This window comes from Staurois parvus, unplaced genomic scaffold (assembly GCF_062004578.1).
Source record: "Staurois parvus isolate SC_StPar_1 unplaced genomic scaffold, SC_StPar_1.0 ptg001351l, whole genome shotgun sequence".
NCBI classification, from domain to species: Eukaryota; Metazoa; Chordata; class Amphibia; order Anura; family Ranidae; genus Staurois; species Staurois parvus.
This window is the reverse complement of record NW_028319147.1, coordinates 49,520-70,285: the sequence shown is the minus strand read 5'-3', so window position 1 is coordinate 70,285 and position 20,766 is coordinate 49,520. Positions and strand designations below refer to the sequence as shown.

General features: G+C 49.4%; 1 protein-coding gene across 1 annotated transcript; it reads left to right on the top strand.

The window, feature by feature from the left end:
• Positions 1–1,998: 1,998 nt before the first annotated feature.
• Positions 1,999–20,508, top strand: NDUFS2 (NADH:ubiquinone oxidoreductase core subunit S2). Its single transcript, XM_089661562.1, is given in 15 exon segments — positions 1,999–2,157; positions 2,956–3,062; positions 3,537–3,727; positions 4,579–4,636; positions 4,639–4,698; positions 7,787–7,899; positions 13,132–13,206; positions 13,307–13,384; positions 13,518–13,603; positions 13,697–13,816; positions 15,746–15,875; positions 16,849–16,944; positions 17,203–17,286; positions 20,152–20,209; positions 20,299–20,508. Coding segments are annotated over 15 exon segments (1,380 nt in total). The 5' UTR covers positions 1,999–2,071; the 3' UTR covers positions 20,337–20,508.
• Positions 20,509–20,766: the final 258 nt, after the last annotated feature.

The window sequence follows — 20,766 nt, the reverse complement described above, 5'->3', positions numbered from 1 at the left end:
CTCCGCAACATCTCCGACCTCCGCAACAACTCCGACCTCCGCAACAACTCCGACCTCCGCAACACCTCCGACCTCCGCAACACCTCCGACCTCCGCAAACACCTCTGACCTCCGCAACATCTCTGACCTCCGCAACACCTCCGACCTCCGCAACAACTCCGACCTCCGCAACACCTCCGACCTCCGCAACAACTCCGACCTCCGCAACAACTCCGACCTCCGCAACACCTCCGACCTCCGCAACACCTCCGACCTCCGCAACACCTCCGACCTCCGCAACATCTCCGACCTCCGCAACACCTTCGACCTCCGCAAACACCTCTGACCTCCGCAACATCTCTGACCTCCGCAACACCTCCGACCTCCGCAACACCTCCGACCTCTGCAACACCTCCAAGATACAACAATTCCTAACCCCGGAAACCACTAAGCAACTCATTCACTCTCTTGTTATATCTCGCCTCAACTATTGTAACTCCCTCCTCATTGGCCAACCTCATCGCAGGCTATCCCCTCTTCAGTCCTTCATGAATGCTGCTGACAGACTCATCCACCTTACTAACCATTCTGTATCCTCCACCCCTCTCTGCCAATCCCTCCACCGGCCTCCACTCAGTGTCCTCCACCCCTCTCTGCCAATCCCTCCACTGACCTCCACTCAGTGTCCTCCACCCCCCTCTGCCAATCCCTCCACTGGCCTCCACTCAGTGTCCTCCAACCCCCTCTGCCAATCCCTCCACTGACCTCCACTCAGTGTCCTCCACCCCTCTCTGCCAATCCCTCCACTGGCCTCCACCCCTCTCTGCCAATCCCTCCACTGGCCTCCACTCAGTGTCCTCCAACCCTCTCTGCCAATCCCTCCACTGGCCTCCACTCAGTGTCCTCCACCCCCCTCTGCCAATCCCTCCACTGGCCTCCACTCAGTGTCCTCCACCCCTCTCTGCCAATCCCTCCTCTGGCTCCCAGTTGCCCAACGAATAAAATTCAGAACTCTGACAATGACATATAAAGCCATATATAACTCCGCCCCCAATTACATCACCAATCTTGTCTCTAAATATCACCTAAACCATCCTCTCCGCTCCTCGCACGACCTCCTGCTCTCCAGCTCCCTTATCTCCTCCTCCCATGCTCATCTCCAGGACTTCTCCAGAGCCTCCCCCATCCTCTGGAACTCCCTACCCCAATCTATCAGACTATCACCTACTCTACTTGCCTTTAGGCGATCACTGAAACCCTCTCCCTTCAGGGAAGCCTATCCAGCCCTCAGCTAATTCTGGAATCCTCTACTCTTCCAACCAGTCCATCCCCCACAGTGACTACCTACTGTACCACTAGCCCCTCCCTCCTAGATTGTAAGCTGCCAGGATCAGGGCCCTCCTATCCCTCTTGTATTGAACTGTATTGTCTCCCACTATAATGTACAGCGCTGAGCAAACTGTTGGCGCCATAAATCCTGTATAATAATAATAATACATGAAAAGCGCAACTTCATCAATGGTTCCTCGAATGTCACGATGTGCCGCTTTCCTGAACCTCCAGTCTCGTCATGTGACACCTCCCCTTCCTCAGGACTACATGTCCCAGAAGTCACAGTGCCCCCACCAGAGGTGGGAGTGTCTGCCACAGTCCACACTTTGGGCATATAGAGCGCACAAGAAGGGGGGTGGCCCTATAGGACCCTGCACCCCAAGGAGCCACCCTGACACCGGAAGTACAGACTGGAAGCGACGCCATGATTTGTTTCTTCACATTTCAGGGAGGGAAAGTCTGACAATGCTGATTCTGGGTACAAGGAATAGGAGGCGGAGGGGGGCAGGGCATTTATTTTAGGGTGACATTATACTGTCTGGGTCACTCTGCCTATTCATCAACATTTTGGGCCCCTCACTCACCATGGTTACCCTGCTATTGGGCTCTCTGAGCTCTGCCGCCCACAACAAAGATGGCCTCCCGTGTTCTGCCGCAGACGGAAGTGAAGTCACGCCGCCTTCACAGACAGCTCCTCTGATGTGCTGAAGCCGGGCGCAGGGGGCGGAAGTTCCCGGCAGGCAGTCCGCGGAGGGGAAAGATGGCGGCGCTCAGAGCTTTGGGGAGACTGCGGGCACCTTCAGAGTTTCTGGCCGGGAGGTGGCTGGGGGCGAGCCAGGCGGTCCGGTGAGAAAACGGGGGGGGGGGGTGGGGTGTATTGGGGGGACAGGGGGAGGAGTGTATTGAGGGGGTGACAGGGGGCGGGGTGTATTGGGGTGACAGGGGGAGGAGTGTATTGGGGGGGTGACAGGGGGCGGGGTGTATTGGGGTGACAGGGGGAGGAGTGTATTGGGGGGGTGACAGGGGGTGGGGTGTATTGGGGTGACAGGGGGAGGAGTGTATTGAGGGGGGTGACAGGGGGGTGCGGTGTATTTGGGGGGCGGGGTGTATTGGGGATGGACGGGGGGTGTAAACATAACACTGTATATTCAGTATGATGGTGGGGGGGGAGGGGACATTATCCCCCATGTACGGGGGGGGGCAGGACACATTATCCCCCATGTACGGGGGGGGGCGGCATTATCCCCCACGTACGGGGGGGCATTATCCCCCACGTACGGGGGGGGGGCATTATCCCCCACGTACGGGGGGGGGGGGCATTATCCCCACGTACGGGGGGGGGGCATTATCCCCCACGTACGGGGGGGGGGGCATTATCCCCCACGTACGGGGGGGGGGCATTATCCCCCACGTACGGGGGGGGGGGCATTATCCCCCACGTACGGGGGGGGGCATTATCCCCCACGTACGGGGGGGGAGGGGACATTATCCCCCACGTACGGGGGGGGGGGGGGCGGACATTATCCCCCATGTACGGGGGGGGAGGGGACATTATCCCTCATGTACAGGGGGGGGGGGGGACATTATTTTATGGGGGGGCCTCCATTGTCCTGTACTGACCCCCCCCCCCCCCGGTCTCTGCAGAGGGAAGCAGTGGCAGCCGGACACGGAGTGGATGGAGCCGTACAGCCGAGCCGTCCTCTACCCCGTCTCTGAGGCCGACCTGAAGATAAAGCCCGCCCCCTGGCACGGTGAGTCGTCCTGGACGCCATCTTACAGGTGGCGCTGTGTCTGCGAAGAGGGGCGGAGCCTCCGTTGTGTACCCTCCAGGATGAGAATGGCAGCAACAGGGCCAACAGGAGGTCCCGGGCCCCACCCTTCTCCTTCTATATGTGCGCCACAGACTGGAGTCATCAGATATGTACCCCCCCTCCCCCCCCCCCCCACCCCGACATTCACTTCACCTGGGGGACGGCGCCATGTATGTTCAGGAATCACCCGGGGTCACCATCTTCCTGCACTGAGATGACACCAGTCTGATCCCTGGGGGAGGGGAGACTGAGGAAATGACTCCTCCTCCTTCTACAAAGTTACAATGTACAGTCTGATCACTGGGGGAGGAGACTGAGGAAACGCCTCCTCCTGCCTGCAGCAGACTGATGACATCATCTCGGCCTAGCCGCAGTTTCCAGGCTCACTTTATAACGTGTTCTTCCTCCTGGCAGACAAGGACCCGCCGGTACAGAAGGATGTTTCCACCCTGACCATCAACTTCGGTCCCCAGCACCCGGCCGCCCACGGCGTGCTGCGCCTGGTCATGGACCTGAGCGGGGAGTCGGTGAAGAAGTGCGACCCCCACATAGGACTGCTGCACCGCGGCACCGAGAAACTCATCGAGTACAAGACCTACCTGCAGGTAATGGGCACACAGAGCTCCGCCCTCATTTCCCGGCCTTCCCTCCCCAGCCTGACTGTCCCTGGCCCCGCCCCTTCCCTCCCCGGCCTGACGGTGGCTGGCCCTTCCCCAGCCTGACGGTCCCTATCCCCGCCCCTCCTCCCCGGCCTGACGGTGGCTGGCCCCTCCCAGGCCTGACGGTCCCTTTCCCCGCCCCTCCATCCCTGGCCTGACGGTGGCTGGCCCCTCCCCGGCCTGATGGTCCCTTTCCCCGCCCCTCCCTCCCCGGCCTGACGGTCCCTATCCCCGCCCCTCCCTCCCCAGCCTGACGGTCCCTATCCCCCGCCCCTCCCTCCCCGGCCTGACGGTCCCTATCCCCGCCCCTCCCTCCCCGGCCTGACAGTCCCTATCCCCGCCCCTCCCTCCCCGGCCTGACGGTCCCTATCCCCGCCCCTCCCTCCCCGGCCTGAAGATCCCTGGCCCCACCCCTTTACTCCCCCTTTCATTCATTGGATTTCAGCTCCGGTCACGGAGGCTCAGCATCACATGTGGGCGTTACCTATGCAAATACAGCCTGCCTAGGACCACCCACGTCAGTGATGCTCACCCATCACCGCATTCTGATATTTGCATAACTCCTCCCACTGCTTGCATCAGGACTGAAGGCTTTTGAGAGGAGTTAAGGGAAGCTATGTACTGGCCCCTCCCACCAGCCATGATCTGCCTGCATTGCATAGCGAAGCGCAGAGATCCAGTGATGACATCACCGGATCTACAGTAAGATGTGTAGTAATAGTCGCGCGTTGATGGCGGGGGGAGGGGGCGGGGCCAAGGGAAGGCGAATTGTAAGCAGCTGTTGTTCGGTGTTGTAGGCGTTGCCGTACTTCGACCGCCTGGACTACGTCTCCATGATGTGTAACGAGCAGTGCTACTCCTGGCCGTAGAGAAGCTTCTGAACATCCAGCCGCCAATCAGAGCTCAGTGGATCAGAGGTAGGTGCCCCCAGAGGCCACGGGAGTGCTGGGACTGCAGTGCCGCGAGGGACGGCGCGCAGCGGATGACCAAATTAAATCCTTCAACCTGCGGGAGACTTTAGTGGTGCAAAATGGTGACGCACATGTGACCTTCACTGGATGACGGGGGGGGGGGGGGGCACTGGATGACACTGGGGGGAGGGGGGGCGTGTATAAAGTGTCCTCTGCGCAGACTGTGGAAGACGCGCCGAAAATAGCGTTCTCGCAATTTTACCGATACGAGAAAAAGGTGCCGAAAACTCGCGATTTTACCACTTTAGGGTGCTTTTTTTTTCATGGGTCACGTGCCTCAAAAGCGCATCAAAACGCAACACGTGCGTGTTTTTGAAGCGTTTTAAACGCATTTCACACCTGGTTCAGTCGTTGGCCTTTTGTTCGTTTTACAGTGCGTTTTGCGCTTTTTGCTTTTTTTTTTTTTGAATGTACATAAAAACGCATCAAAAACGCAACACGTATTTTTTTTTTTGCCAACATTTTGCTGGGCAGGTTAAAAGCAAAACGCATCACAAAGGCAACATGTGTGCGTTTTTGCTGCGTTTTCAGTGCATTTCAGGCCTGGTTTACACCAGCGTTGATGCGTTGCGCTTTTTTTTTGGTTGACTTGCTGGGCAGATTGAAAACGCATCAAAAACGCAAAACGTGCATTTATGATGCTTTTTTTTTTTTTTTTTTTGTTGACTTGTTGCTGGGCAGATTCAAAACGCATCAAAAACACAACGTGTGCATTTATGGCGCATTTTTGATGCGTCTTCAATCCATTATTTCAGGCCTGGGTCACAACGGTGTCGTTTGCGTTTTGTCCGTTTTGCAGTTCATTTTGCGTTTTTGAACGCACATTTTTAAAGCGTTTTTTTTTTTTTTGCCAACTTGTTGCTGGGCAGATTAAAAAAAATGCATCAATACGCCCGCGTGTTTTTTCACACATTTTCTATGCATTTTTTAATGCATATTGCGCATTAAACCGCAAAACGCAGCATGAACGCGCTGCATGCATCTACATTGAACTCTATTGAACAAACGCAACAATTTGCATTTTAAAAAAAGTCTCTGACCTCCAACGTGTGTTTTTTTTTTTTTTTTTTTCAAAATTGCCAAGTGGCCGTTTTTTACTTTTTTTTTGTTTTTTTTGTTGTTTTTGCTTTTTGTTTTTTTGTCTAGAAATACCTGAATTAGAGGGGAAAAAAACCCGTCTTGTGGCCATTAGGTGGCGCTGATGATATAGGAATCGCACATAATACAGGAAGTACAGGATTTTTTTTATCCATCCATTCACCAAACGCTTTGTACGTATTCTATACACCCGTGATTGTTAATTCAAGGAGGTCCAGTCACTAAAATTTTCTCTGGCCAAGGTCCAAATAGGGTGTGCCCACCAGTGTGCCCCTTTACATTCGGTGTCGCCATCACAGTGCCCCCTTACATCAGGTATTCCCATCAGAGTGTCCCATTGCGCGGCGGTCAGGGTGCCCCCTGTTGCGCGGCGGTCAGGGTGCCCCCTTTTGCGCGGCGGTCAGGGTGCCCCCTTTTGCGCGGCGGTCGGAGTGCCCCCTTACACCCTAAGTACCCCTTAGCATCATATTCCCCATCAGGGTGCCCCCTTTTGTGGGCGGTCAGGGTGCCCCCTTTTGTGGGCGGTCAGAGTGCCACCTTACACCCTAAGTACCCCTTAGCATCATATTCCCCATCAGGGTGCCCCTTTTGCGCGGCGGTCAGGGTGCCCCCTTTTGCGCGGCGGTCAGGGTGCCCCCTTTTGCGCGGTGGTCGGAGTGCCCCCTTACACCCTAAGTACCCCTTAGCATCATATTCCCCATCAGGGTGCCCCCTTTTGTGGGGCGGTCAGGGTGCCCCCTTTTGTGGGGCGGTCAGAGTGCCACCTTACACCCTAAGTACCCCTTAGCATCATATTCCCCATCAGGGTGCCCCCTTTTGCGGGGCGGTCAGGGTGCCCCCTTTTGCGGGGCGGTCAGGGTGCCCCCTTTTGCGGGGCGGTCAGGGTGCCCCCTTTTGCGGGGCGGTCAGGGTGGCCCCTTTTGCGGGGCGGTCAGGGTGCCCCCTTTTGCGGGGCGGTCAGGGTGGCCCCTTTTGCGGGGCGGTCAGGGTGCCCCCTTTTGTGGGGCGGTCAGAGTGCCCCCTTACACCCTAAGTACCCCTTAGCATCATATTCCCCATCAGGGTGCCCCCTTTTGCGGGGCGGTCAGGGTGCCCCCTTTTGCGGGGCGGTCAGGGCGCCCCCTTGCAGCGCGCGTGGCGTCCAGAGCGCCCCCGTCAGACCACACCCTACCTTGAAGGCAGACAGGAGCTGCGCCGGGAATCGTTGCTGAAGGACGCTTGTGTACAGACAGGGAGCGGGAGATGGTGAGCTGCAAGGGGCGGGGCGTACACGTGATGGCATGTTGCCATGACGACCTCCCTGCTCAACGGCGAATCTGTCATTGCGGGCCGGCGGTCCCGAAGGGAGCGCGGCCGGGGCCGTTCTCGGAGCGCAGTCCGCCATTTACTGACCGCTGTCCTCCACCTTTTATGGTCATATCGCGCGACATAAAAATAAAAAAATTGGAACCGCCGCTATTCTTTAGGGGTGTCGGCTTTCAGAATTTTTTTTTTTTTTTTGGTGTAATCGAGGCCTTAAATATTTTCTTAAAAAAAATGCAAAAACGGGGAAAAAAAAAAATCATGCTTACAATGGTTTTGCCCAGAGCAGCCCCGATTCTCCTCTTCTGGGGGTCAACCCCATCCCCCCCCCCCCCCCCAGGGTGGTGCTCCTGGTTTTTCCTCTTGCAGGAGTGCCCCATAGTGCTTGATTCCGAGCCGTGCTTTGTGCGTCCATTGACACGCACCTCGTGGTTAGGCCCCGCCCCCTGCTGTCACTGGCTGCGATTGGCAGCAGCAGCAGCCATTGGAAGAGAGAGCAAAGCACTGAATCCGGCTCAGGGAAGTATAAGGGGGGGGGGGGGTGGGGGGGCTAGGGGATGGTAAAAAAAAAAAACCTTCTGCCTTTAGAACCGTTCTAATCTATTGTCCTACTTTTTTTTTTTCCCTTTTACAGTCCTGTTTGGGGAAATCACTCGTATTCTGAACCACATCATGGCGGTGGGCTGTCACGCTCTGGACGTCGGGGCCATGACGCCATTTTTCTGGCTGTTTGAAGAGCGAGAAAAGGTAACTTTCAGCAAAATTAAGATTTTATATATCAAAAAAAAAAAAAGGTAGCCTGCCTGTGACATGAAACGATCCCATATGGAAGAAGAATATATTTGAAATCTATTTTAAAAATATTCTTCCCAAATATATTGACATATAGTTGAAATGCTACAATTTTGACCGTATTCAATATATATCAATAAAAAAAAAAAAAAGAAACAAACAAAAAAAAACAGAAAGTAGTCTGCCTGTGAGATGAAACGATCCCAGATGGAAGAAGAATATATTTGAAATATATTTTTAAAATATTCTTCCGAAATATATTGACATATAGTTGAAATGCTACAATTTTGACCGTATTCAATATATATCAATAAAAAAAAAAAGAGAGAAAAAAAAAAACACAGCCTGCCCTGTGACATAAAACGATCCCATGTGGAAGAAAAATATATTTGAAATATATTTTAAAAATATTCTTCCGGAATATATTGACATATATTTGAAATGCTACAATTTTGGCCGTATTCAATATTCAATATATATCAATATAAAAAAAAAAAAGAAACAAACAAAAAAAAAACAGAAAGTAGCCTGCCTGTGAGATGAAACCATCCCAGATGGAAGAAGAATATATTTGAAATATATTTTTAAAATATTCTTCCGAAATGTATTGACCTAGAGTTGAAATGCTACAATTTTGGCCGTATTCAGTATATATCAATAAAATAAAAAAAAAGAAAGAAAAAAAAAAAAAACAGCCTGCCTGTGTGATGAAATGATCCCATGTAGAAGAAAAATATATTTGAAATATATTTAAAAAATATTCTTCCCAAATATATTGACATATAGTTGAAATGCTACAATTTTGGCAGTATTCAATATATTATCAATAAAAAAAAAAGGAAAAAAAAAACAAAACAGAAAGTAGCCTGCCTGTGACATGAAATGATCCCATGTAGAAGAAAAATATATTTGAAATATATTTTAAAATATTCTTCCCAAATATATTGACATATAGTTGAAATGCTACAATTTTGGCCGTATTCAATATATATCAAGAAAAAAAAAAACCTGAAAGTAGCCTGCCTGTGACATGAAACGATCCCATATGGAAGAAGAATATATTTGAAATCTATTTTAAAAATATTCTTCCCAAATATATTGACATATAGTTGAAATGCTACAATTTTGGCCGTATTCAGTATATATCAATAAAAAAAAAAGAAAGAAAAAAAAAAAAAACAGCCTGCCTGTGTGATGAAATGATCCCATGTAGAAGAAAAATATATTTGAAATATATTTTTAAAAATATTCTTCCCAAATATATTCACATATATTTGAAATGCTACAATTCTGTCCGTATTCAGTATATATCAATAAAAAAAAATAAAAAAAATAAAAAAAAAAAGCCTGCCTGTGACATGAAACGATCCCATGTGGAAGAAGAATATATTTGAAATATATTTAAAAAATATTCTTCCCAAATATATTGACATATAGTTGAAATGCTACAATTTTGGCCGTATTCAATATATATCAAGAAAAAAAAAAAACCTGAAAGTAGCCTGCCTGTGACATGAAACGATCCCAGATGGAAGAAGAATATATTTGAAATATATTTTAAAAATATTCTTCCCAAATATATTGACATATAGTTGAAATGCTACAATTTTAGCCGTATTAAATATATATCAATAAAAAAAAAAAAAAAGAAAGAAAAAAAAAAAACACAGCCTGCCTGTGACATGAAACGATCCCATATGGAAGAAAAATATATTTGAAATATATTTTAAAAACATTCTTCCTAAATATATTGACATATATTTGAAATGCTACAATTTTGGCCGTATTCAATATATATCAATAAAAAAAAAAGAAAGAAAGAAGAAAAAAAAACAGAAAGTAGCCTGCCTGTGAGATGAAACAATCCCATGTAGAAGAAAAATATATTTGAAATATATATTAAAAATATTCTTCCCAAATATATTCACTTATAGTTGAAATGTTACAATTCTGGCCGTATTCAGTATATATCAATAAAAAAGAAAGGAAAAAAAAAAAGCCTGCCTGTGACATGAAACGATCCCATATGGAAGAAAAAATATATTTGAAATATATTTTAAAAATATTCTTCCCAAATATATTCACATATATTTGAAATACTACAATTTTGGCCGAATTCAATATATATCAATAAAAAAAAAAAGAAAGAAGAAAAAAAAACAAAGTAGCCTGCCTGTGAAATAAAAGGATCCCAGATGGAAGAAGAATATATTTGAAATATATTTTAAAAATATTCTTCCCAAATATATTCACATATAGTTGAAATGCTACAATTTTTGCCGTATTTAATATATATCAATAAAAAAAAAAAAAAGTCTGCTTGTGACATGAAACGATCCCATATGGAAGAAAAATATATTTGAAATATATTTTAAAAATATTCTTCCCAAATATATTCACATATAGTTGAAATGCTACAATTTTTGCCGTATTCAATATATATCAATAAAAAAAAAAAAAGAAAAAAAAAAAACAGAAAGTAGCCTGCCTGTGACATGAAACGATCCCATATGGAAGAAAAATATATTTGAAATGCTACAATTTTTGCCATATTCAATATATATCAATAAAAAAAAAAGAAAGAAAAAAAAAAAGTAGCCTGCCTGTGAGATGAAACGATCCCATATGGAAGAAAAATATATTTAAAATATACTTTAAAAATATTCTTCCCAAATATATTGACATATATTTGAAATGCTACAATTTTGGCCGTGTTCAATATATATCAATAAAAAAAAAAGGAAAAAAAAAAAATGGAAAGTATCCTGCCTGTGACATAAAACGATCCCATGTAGAAGAAAAATATATTTTAAAAATATTCTTCCCAAATATATTCACATATAGTTGAAATGCTACAATTTTTGCCGTATTCAATATATATCAATAAAAAAAAAAAGAAAAAAAAAACAGAAAGTAGCCTGCCTGTGACATGAAACGATCCCATATGGAAGAAAAATATATTTGAAATGCTACAATTTTTGCCATATTCAATATATATCAATAAAAAAAAAAGAAAGAAAAAAAAAAAAAAAAGAAAGTAGCCTGCCTGTGAGATGAAACGATCCCAAATGCTACAATTTGGCCGTGTTCAATATATATCAATAAAAAAAAAAGGAAAAAAAAAAAAAACGGAAAGTATCCTGCCTGTGACATAAAACGATCCCATGTAGAAGAAAAATATATTTTGAAAATATTCTTCCCAAATATATTCACTTATAGTTGAAATGTTACAATTCTGGCCGTATTCAGTATATATCAATAAAAAAGAAAGGAAAAAAAAAAGCCTGCCTGTGACATGAAACGATCCCATATGGAAGAAAAAATATATTTGAAATATATTTTAAAAATATTCTTCCCAAATATATTCACATATATTTGAAATACTACAATTTTGGCCGAATTCAATATATATCAATAAAAAAAAAAGAAAGAAAGAAGAAAAAAAAACAAAGTAGCCTGCCTGTGAAATAAAAGGATCCCAGATGGAAGAAGAATATATTTGAAATATATTTTAAAAATATTCTTCCCAAATATATTCACATATAGTTGAAATGCTACAATTTTTGCCGTATTCAATATATATCAATAGAAAAAAAAAAAACAAAGTAGCCTGCCTGTGACATGAAACGATCCCATATGGAAGAAAAATATATTTGAAATGCTACAATTTTTGCCATATTCAATATATATCAATAAAAAAAAAAAGAAAGAAAAAAAAAAAAAAAAAGAAAGTAGCCTGCCTGTGAGATGAAACGATCCCATATGGAAGAAAAATATATTTAAAATATACTTTAAAAATATTCTTCCCAAATATATTCACATATAGTTGAAATGCTACAATTTTGGCCATGTTCAATATATATCAATAAAAAAAAAAGGAAAAAAAAAAAAAACCGGAAAGTATCCTGCCTGTGACATAAAACGATCCCATGTAGAAGAAAAATATATTTTAAAAATATTCTTCCCAAATATATTGACATATAGTTGAAATGCTACAATTTGACCATATTCAATATATATCAATAGAAAAAAAAAAGGGAAAAAAAAAAAAGTAGCCTGCCTTTGACATGAAACGATTCCATGTGGAAGAAAAATATATTTGAAAAATATTTTAAAAATATTCTTCCCAAATATATTCACATATAGTTGAAATGCTACAATTTTGGCCGTATTCAACATATTTCAATAAAAAAAAAAAAAAAAAAATTATATATATACATACTCTGCATGTTGAAGTGCATTTTTTATTACAAAATATATGAAAAATATTTTAAAAAATAAATTTTCAAAATATACGTATGTATGTCTTTAAAAATACAAATCTACATTTTTGGAATGCATTTACAAATCTTTGTAAAAATATATGTTAAATTACTTTTTTATACGTTAAAAAAAAAAATCTGAAGACTATTTAAAAACGTATATATATTTTAAAAAATATTTTTCATGTATTTTGTAATATATTTTTAAATATTTTCTTCAGATTTGCTTTAACATGTAAAAAAAAAAAAAGTCATTTTTAACATATATTTGTAAATGTGTTCCTAAAATGTAGATTTGTATTTTTAAAGACATGCAGTATATTTGAAAATGTATTTTTAAAAATATTTTTCATATATTTTGTAATAATGCATTTCAACATGCAGTGTGTATGTATGTATATGTGTGTGTATGTATGTGTATATGTGTGTGTATGTATGTGTATGTGTGTGTATGTATGTGTGTGTATGTGTGTATGTATGTGTGTATGTGTGTGTATGTATGTATATGTGTGTGTATGTGTGTATGTATGTGTGTATGCATGTGTGTATGTGTGTGTGTATGCATGTGTGTATGTATGTGTGTATATGTGTGTGTATGTATGTATGTATGTATGTATATGTGTGTGTATGTATGTATATGTGTGTATGTATGTATATATATGTGTGTATGTATATATGTGTGTATGTATGTATATGTGTGTGTATATAAAAAAAAAAAAAATTATATTAAAATAAAAATATATATAAAATAAAATATATAAAAATATATTTAAAATAAAAAAAAATATATATATATATATAATTTTTTTTTTTTTATTGAAATATATGAATACGGCCAAAATTTTCGCATTCTAAATCTATTTTTCTTCCATGTGGGATATCAAATCCTTGCCGTGGTACTTACTTCCTTTCTCTTCCCCTTCAGATGTTCGAGTTTTACGAGCGAGTTTCTGGCGCGAGGATGCACGCCGCGTACGTCCGCCCAGGGGGAGTACACCAGGTGAGATGGATAGAAGTCCTGCAGATCCTGAGCTGCCACTGACCTGTCGTCCCCCCCCCCCTCCCCCCCGAGTGCCTGACGGCTGCTTCTTGTTTCCTAGGACATGCCGCTCGGTCTGATGGACGACATCTACCAGTTCATAAAGAACTTCTCGATCCGTCTGGATGAGCTGGAGGAGGTGAGTGTGACTCGGGAAGGAACGACCCGGGAGCTCGGCGCAGGGATGGTGGGAACCCCTCAACAGCCACAGATAGTCTCCTGCAGACTTTAATGTTTGTATCATTTTTATTCCTCTATCACATGACATGCAGATGTTGACCAACAACAGAATCTGGAAGAACAGGACGGTGGACATTGGCGTCGTATCCGCAGAGGATGCGCTGAACTACGGTTTTAGGTACGGCACCAACTCCACTTTAAAGCGGAACTCCAGTTTGCAGTTTTTGTAAGCCCCGCCCCCTTATCTTCAAACTCTCTTTCCTTCTCTCAGCGGGGTGATGCTCAGAGGCTCCGGCATCCATTGGGATCTGAGAAAGTCTCAGCCGTATGACGTTTATGACCAGGTGGAGTTCGATGTCCCCATCGGCAGTAATGGAGACTGCTATGACAGGTAAGAGATCAAGGTGTCAGAGGGGGGATGGCGCAGCTTGTAGGTGTCAGAGGGGGGATGGCGCAGCTTGTAGGTGTCAGAGGGGGGATGGCGCAGCTTGTAGGTGTCGGAGGGGGGATGGCGCAGCTTGTAGGTGTCAGAGGGGGGATGGCGCACCTTGTAGGTGTCGGAGGGGGGATGGCGCAGCTTGTAGGTGTCAGAGGGGGGATGGCGCACCTTGTAGGTGTCGGAGGGGGGATGGCGCAGCTTGTAGGTGTCAGAGGGGGGATGGCGCAGCTTGTAGGTGTCAGAGGGGGGATGGCGCAGCTTGTAGGTGTCAGAGGGGGGATGGCGCAGCTTGTAGGTGTCAGAGGGGGGATGGCGCAGCATCAAGGTGTCAGAGGGGAGATGGCGCAGCTTGTAGATGTCAGGGGGGGATGGCGCACCTTGTAGGTGTCGGAGGGGGGATGGCGCAGCTTGTAGGTGTCGGAGGGGTGATGGCGCAGCTTGTAGGTGTCGGAGGGGTGATGGCGCAGCTTGTAGGTGTCAGAGGGGGGATGGCGCAGCTTGTAGGTGTCAGAGGGGGAATGGCGCAGCTTGTAGGTGTCAGAGGGGGGATGGCGCAGCTTGTAGGTGTCAGTGGGGGGATGGCGCAGCTTGTAGGTGTCAGAGGGGGGATGGCGCACCTTGTAGGTGTCGGAGGGGGGATGGCGCAGCTTGTAGGTGTCGGAGGGGGGATGGCGCAGCTTGTAGGTGTCAGCGGGGGGATGGCGCAGCTTGTAGGTGTCAGCGGGGGGATGGCGCAGCTTGTAGGTGTCAGAGGGGGGATGGCGCAGCTTGTAGCTGTCGGAGGGGGGATGGCGCAGCTTGTAGGTGTCGGAGGGGGGATGGCGCAGCTTGTAGGTGTCGGAGGGGGGATGGCGCAGCTTGTAGGTGTCGGAGGGGGGATGGCGCAGCTTGTAGGTGTCAGAGGGGGGATGGCGCAGCTTGTAGGTGTCAGAGGAGGAGATGGCGCAGCTTGTTGGTGTCAGAGGGGGAGATGGCGCAGCTTGTTGGTGTCAGAGGGGGAGATGGCGCACCTTGTAGGTGTCAGAGGGGGGATGGCACAGCTTGTAGGTGTCAGAGGGGGATGGCGCAGCTTGTAGGTGTCAGAGGGGGGATGGCGCAGCTTGTAGGTGTCAGTGGGGGGATGGCGCAGCTTGTAGGTGTCAGAGGGGGGATGGCGCAGCTTGTAGCTGTCGGAGGGGGGATGGCGCAGCTTGTAGGTGTAAGAGGGGGGATGGCGCAGCTTGTAGGTGTCAGAGGGGGGATGGCGCAGCTTGTAGGTGTCAGAGGGGGGATGGCGCAGCTTGTAGGTGTCAGAGGGGGGATGGCGCAGCTTGTAGGTGTCAGAGGGGGGATGGCGCAGCTTGTAGGTGTCAGAGGGGGGATGGCGCAGCTTGTAGGTGTCAGAGGGGAGATGGCGCAGCTTGTAGGTGTCAGAGGGGGGATGGCGCAGCTTGTAGGTGTCAGTGGGGGGATGGCGCAGCTTGTAGGTGTCGAGTGGGGGGATGGCGCAGCTTGTAGGTGTCAGAGGGGGGATGGCGCAGCTTGTAGGTGTCAGTGGGGGGATGGCGCAGCTTGTAGGTGTCAGTGGGGGGATGGCGCAGCTTGTAGGTGTCGGATGGGGGATGGCGCAGCTTGTAGGTGTCGGATGGGGGATGGCGCAGCTTGTAGGTGTCGGATGGGGGATGGCGCAGCTTGTAGGTGTCGGAGGGGAGATGGCGCAGCTTGTAGGTGTCGGAGGGGAGATGGCGCAGCTTGTAGGTGTCAGTGGGGGGATGGCGCAGCTTGTAGGTGTCAGAGGGGGGATGGCAAAAAAAATCATTAACTATAGTTACTTCTTAATGGTTTGCACTGTGACAAAAGCTCCGCCCTCAATCTTCTGCACGCCCTTGTCTCTTCTGCCAGGTACTTGTGCCGCGTGGAGGAGATGCGACAGTCCCTGAGGATCATCCTTCAAAGCCTCAACAAGATGCCTGAGGGGGAGATCAAGGTGGATGATGCCAAAGTGTCTCCCCCAAAGAGGTCTGAGATGAAGGTGGGTGTCTGAATAGGGCGGATGGTAGGGTAAAGGTGGAGGTGTGGCCGGAGGGAGACGGCCCGCCACCTTTCCTTGCCGGCCCATGAAGGGCCCCCACTTTACATTAATATCCAGTGGAGAAAGGCACCCTTGGATTGGTGGTCGGTGGGTGAAGGGCCCTCATTTTACATGGATATCCAGTGGAGAAGGGCACCCTTGGATTGGTGGTCGGTGGGTGAAGGGCCCTCATTTTACATGGATATCCAGTGGAGAAGGGCACCCTTGGATTGGTGGTCGGTGGGTGAAGGGCCCCCTTTACATGGGTATCCAGTGGAGAAGGGCACCCTTGGATTGGTGGGTGAAGGGCCCCCACTTTACATGGGTATCCAGTGGAGAAGGGCTCCCTTGGATTGGTGGTCGGTGGGTGAAGGGCCCCCACTTTACATTGATATGCAGTGGAGAAGGGCACCCTTGGACTGGTGGTCAGAGGGTGAAAGGCCCCCACTTTACATTGGTATCCAGTGGAGAAGGGCACCCTTGGATTGGTGGTCGGTGGGTGAAGGGCCCCCACTTTACATTGATATGCAGTGGAGAAGGGCACCCTTGGACTGGTGGTCAGAGGGTGAAAGGCCCCCACTTTACATTGGTATCCAGTGGAGAAGGGCACCCTTGGATTGGTGGTCGGTGGGTGAAGGGCCCCCACTTTACATTGATATGCAGTGGAGAAGGGCACCCTTGGACTGGTGGTCAGAGGGTGAAGGACCCCCACTTTACATTGGTATCCAGTGGAGAAGGGCACCCTTGGACTGGTGGTCAGAGGGTGAAGGGCCCCCACTTTACATTGGTATCCAGTGGAGAAGGGCACCCTTGAATTGCTGGTCGGTGGGTGAAGGGCCCCCCACTGGACATTGCTGGTCAATGGGAGGCAGGACAGTGGCACCGCATTCTATTTTCTTGTTGCCTAATGGTGGATTTTTGCCATTTCTTGAAGCGTTCAATGGAGTCCTTGATTCACCACTTCAAGCTGTACACCGAGGGATACCAGGTCCCCCCAGGAGCCACATACACGGCCATCGAGGCCCCCAAGGTGAGAAAATAGGGACCGGGCGGAAGGGGGGGCCACGGGGCGGCATTGTACAGCAAAGAGCCAGGAACTGACCTCTCACCGGATCGCCCTTCCATGACATATTGTTACATTGTATTGTTTTTCTTTGTATTCTTGTATTAGAGGAGTAGAGCCCCTCCCCAACCCCCCCCCCCCCCCCCCCAGAATTATCGACATACGTGATCATTTCACCCCAATTTGTCTGATCGTGAAATATCTAATATTTTGTTTTGTTGGCAGGGAGAGTTCGGCGTCTACCTTGTGTCCGATGGATCGAGCCGTCCGTACCGCTGTAAGATCAAGGCCCCGGGATTCGCTCATTTAGTAAGTGATCGGTTCACAGCTTTTTTTTTGGGTTGGGATCCGAAGTTCGAGTTTAAAGGACCACCTCCCGTCCGGCCCATGTATGTAAACGTCCTCCCCGCCTCCTGCTTGTGTGCGCTCCCTGGGAGCGTGCAGCACCGCGATCCAGTGCCCGCTGTGTCCTCCGGACAGAGTGGACCACAGATCGTCGTACACTTTGTTTTCAAAATGTTTGGGACTTTTTCATTTATATAGCAAGGAAAATTAAAATCCCCGCAGTGAATAAATACCGCCAAAATAAAGCTTTATCTGTTTCAAAAAAATGCTAAAAAATTCATATGGGTACCGTGTTGCATGACCGCGCAATTGTCATTCAAAGTGTGATAGCGCCGAAAGCTGAAAATTGGCCTGGGGGCAGGAAGGGGGGGAAAGTGTCCGGACTGGAAGGGGGGGAAAGTGTCCGGACTGGAAGGGGGGAAAGTGTCTGGACTGGAAGGGGGGGAAAGTTTTCGGACTGGAAGGGGGGAAAGTGTCCGGACTGGAAAGGGGGGAAAGTGTCCGGACTGGAAGGGGGGGAAAGTGTCCGGACTGGAAGGGGGTGAAAGTTTCCGGACTGGAAGGGGGTGAAAGTTTCCGGACTGGAAGGGGGTGAAAGTTTCCGGACTGGAAGGGGGTGAAAGTTTCCGGACTGGAAGGGGGTGAAAGTTTCCGGACTGGAAGGGGGTGAAAGTTTCCGGACTGGAAGGGGGTGAAAGTTTCCGGACTGGAAGGGGGTGAAAGTTTCCGGACTGGAAGGGGGTGAAAGTTTCCGGACTGAAGGGGGGGACAGAAGCGTCCGGACTGGAAGGGGGGGACAGAAGCGTCCGGACCGGAAGGGGGTGGGGACAGAAGCGTCCGGACCGGAAGGGGGGTGGGGACAGAAGCGTCCGGACCGGAAGGGGGGTGGGGACAGAAGCGTCCGGACCGGAAGGGGGGTGGGGACAGAAGCGTCCGGACCGGAAGGGGGGGACGGACAGAAGCGTCCGGACCGGAAGGGGGGGACAGAAGCGTCCGGACCGGAAGGGGGGGACAGAAGCGTCCGGACCGGAAGGGGGGGACAGAAGCGTCCGGACCGGAAGGGGGGGGGGGGGGGAAGAAGCGTCCGGACCGGAAGGGGGGGGGGGAAGAAGCGTCCGGACCGGAAGGGGGGGGGGGAAGAAGCGTCCGGACCGGAAGGGGGGGGGAAGAAGCGTCCATACCGGAAGGGGGGGGGGGAGAAGCGTCCGGACCGGAAGGGGGGGAAGAAGCGTCCGGACCGGAAGGGGGGGGGGGGGAAGAAGCGTCCATACCGGAAGGGGGGGGGGGGAAGAAGCGTCCGGACCGGAAGGGGGGGGGGAGAAGCGTCCGGACCGGAAGGGGGGGACAGAAGCGTCCGGACCGGAAGGGGGGGAGAGAAGCGTCGGACCGGAAGGGGGGGAGAGAAGCGTCCGGACCGGAAGGGGGGGGGGAGAAGCGTCCGGACCGGAAGGGGGGGGGAAGAAGCGTCCGGACCGGAAGGGGGGGGATAGAAGCGTCCGGACCGGAAGGGGGGGATAGAAGCGTCCGGACCGGAAGGGGGGGATAGAAGCGTCCGGACCGGAAGGGGGGGATAGAAGCGTCCGGACCGGAAGGGGGGGATAGAAGCGTCCGGACCGGAAGGGGGGGGGAGAAGCGTCCGGACCGGAAGGGGGGGGGAGAAGCGTCCGGACCGGAAGGGGGGGGGGGAGAAGCGTCCGGACCGGAAGGGGGGGGGGGAGAAGCGTCCGGACCGGAAGGGGGGGGGGGAGAAGCGTCCGGACCGGAAGGGGGGGGGAGAAGCGTCCGGACCGGAAGGGGGGGGGGGGAGAAGCGTCCGGACCGGAAGGGGGGGGGAGAAGCGTCCGGACCGGAAGGGGGGGGGAGAAGCGTCCGGACCGGAAGGGGGGGACAGAAGCGTCCGGACCGGAAGGGGGGGGGGAGAAGCGTCCGGACCGGAAGGGGGGGGGAGAAGGCGTCCGGACCGGAAGGGGGGGGGAGAAGCGTCCGGACCGGAAGGGGGGGATAGAAGCGTCCGGACCGGAAGGGGGGGATAGAAGCGTCCGGACCGGAAGGGGGGGGGAGAAGCGTCCGGACCGGAAGGGGGGGGGAGAAGCATCCGGACCGGAAGGGGGGGACAGAAGCGTCCGGACCGGAAGGGGGGTGAAAGCGTCCGCACCGGGAGGGGGGTGAAAGCGTCCGGACCGGAAGGAACGTAAGATCTGCCCCAAACAACAAAAGAGCATCCCCAGCAACTATAGACCCCTCCCTCAACGGTAAATCTCTCCTGGTAGTAGTTGACTCCCCATCAATATAAGACCCACCCAGCAGCAGTAGATCCCTCACCAGCAACAATAGTTCCCCCGCAGCAGCCAGCACCAATAGACCTTCCAGCACCCCTTGCCATTGCATACATTCAGCACTAGAGGGGGCTGTGTCTGGAAGCTGTGGTTGTAAGTGATGCTTTGTGTTACATCCTGGCAATTATTGGGTACAAATACTTCCTCCAGGGCAGCGACAGTGCAGTTTCCCCTCTACGTAGATGGCTGCTTCGCACCCTTTCAGCCATTCAGGACAATATTAGAGAGCACAGGCATCAGTGGGCTTGGTTAGTACTGATGATGGTATGCCGTAGCTTGTCCATCAATTGTTGGCCACGCCTATGCCCTCCCACCCTCTGTCTGTGTTGGGGGGGCCGTCTCAATGTGGTTGATCTCAGATTAGGTAACAGCCCTCACCTCTGCTTTGGAAATTCACAAGGTACGGACCCCAGCAGGGCTTGTTGCAGAATGACAGGTCCTCTTTTAAGGTCCACGTTTGGCCCATTTAATGGCGTGTTTTCCCTCTTCGTAGGCTGGTTTGGATAAGATGTCCCAGGGTCACATGCTGGCCGACGTCGTCGCAATTATCGGTGAGTGTCCTACAATCCATACCTACGTTGTTGCCCCTTCGGTCTCATTGCCAACAGCTGATCCAAATCTCTCTCCTCCCCCCAAACAGGAACTCAGGATATTGTCTTCGGAGAGGTGGATCGGTAATCAGCTGCTTTTTGTGTGAAAAGGATTCTGGGCCCGTGGTTCAGAGCGACCTCCATGTTTTTCCTGTGGCTTCTCCACCTTAGACCTAGAGGCTACACGTCTGTTTATTTAAGCATTGCCCTTGTAAAGCTCGTTCTGGAAATAAATTAATTTCGGTTTCCTATCAAACAAAGCGTGTGTTCTTTGTCTCCGCCTCCTGTCCCGTGTGGACACACCTACATTGAGCCCGTTGTAAGGTCCCCATTTTGAATATGGGGGACTGTAAGGGGTTTGGAGAGGGATCAGATGAGGAACACAAAGACGACAGAAGGGACGAGAGGTTACATAATAAAGACACGTCTGTTCAGTTCAGACAAAAAACTTCTTCAGAACCTGAAAGCTGCTGTTGATCCAGAGGAAGGCAACAAAAAAAGCTTTATAGGATCTGCTC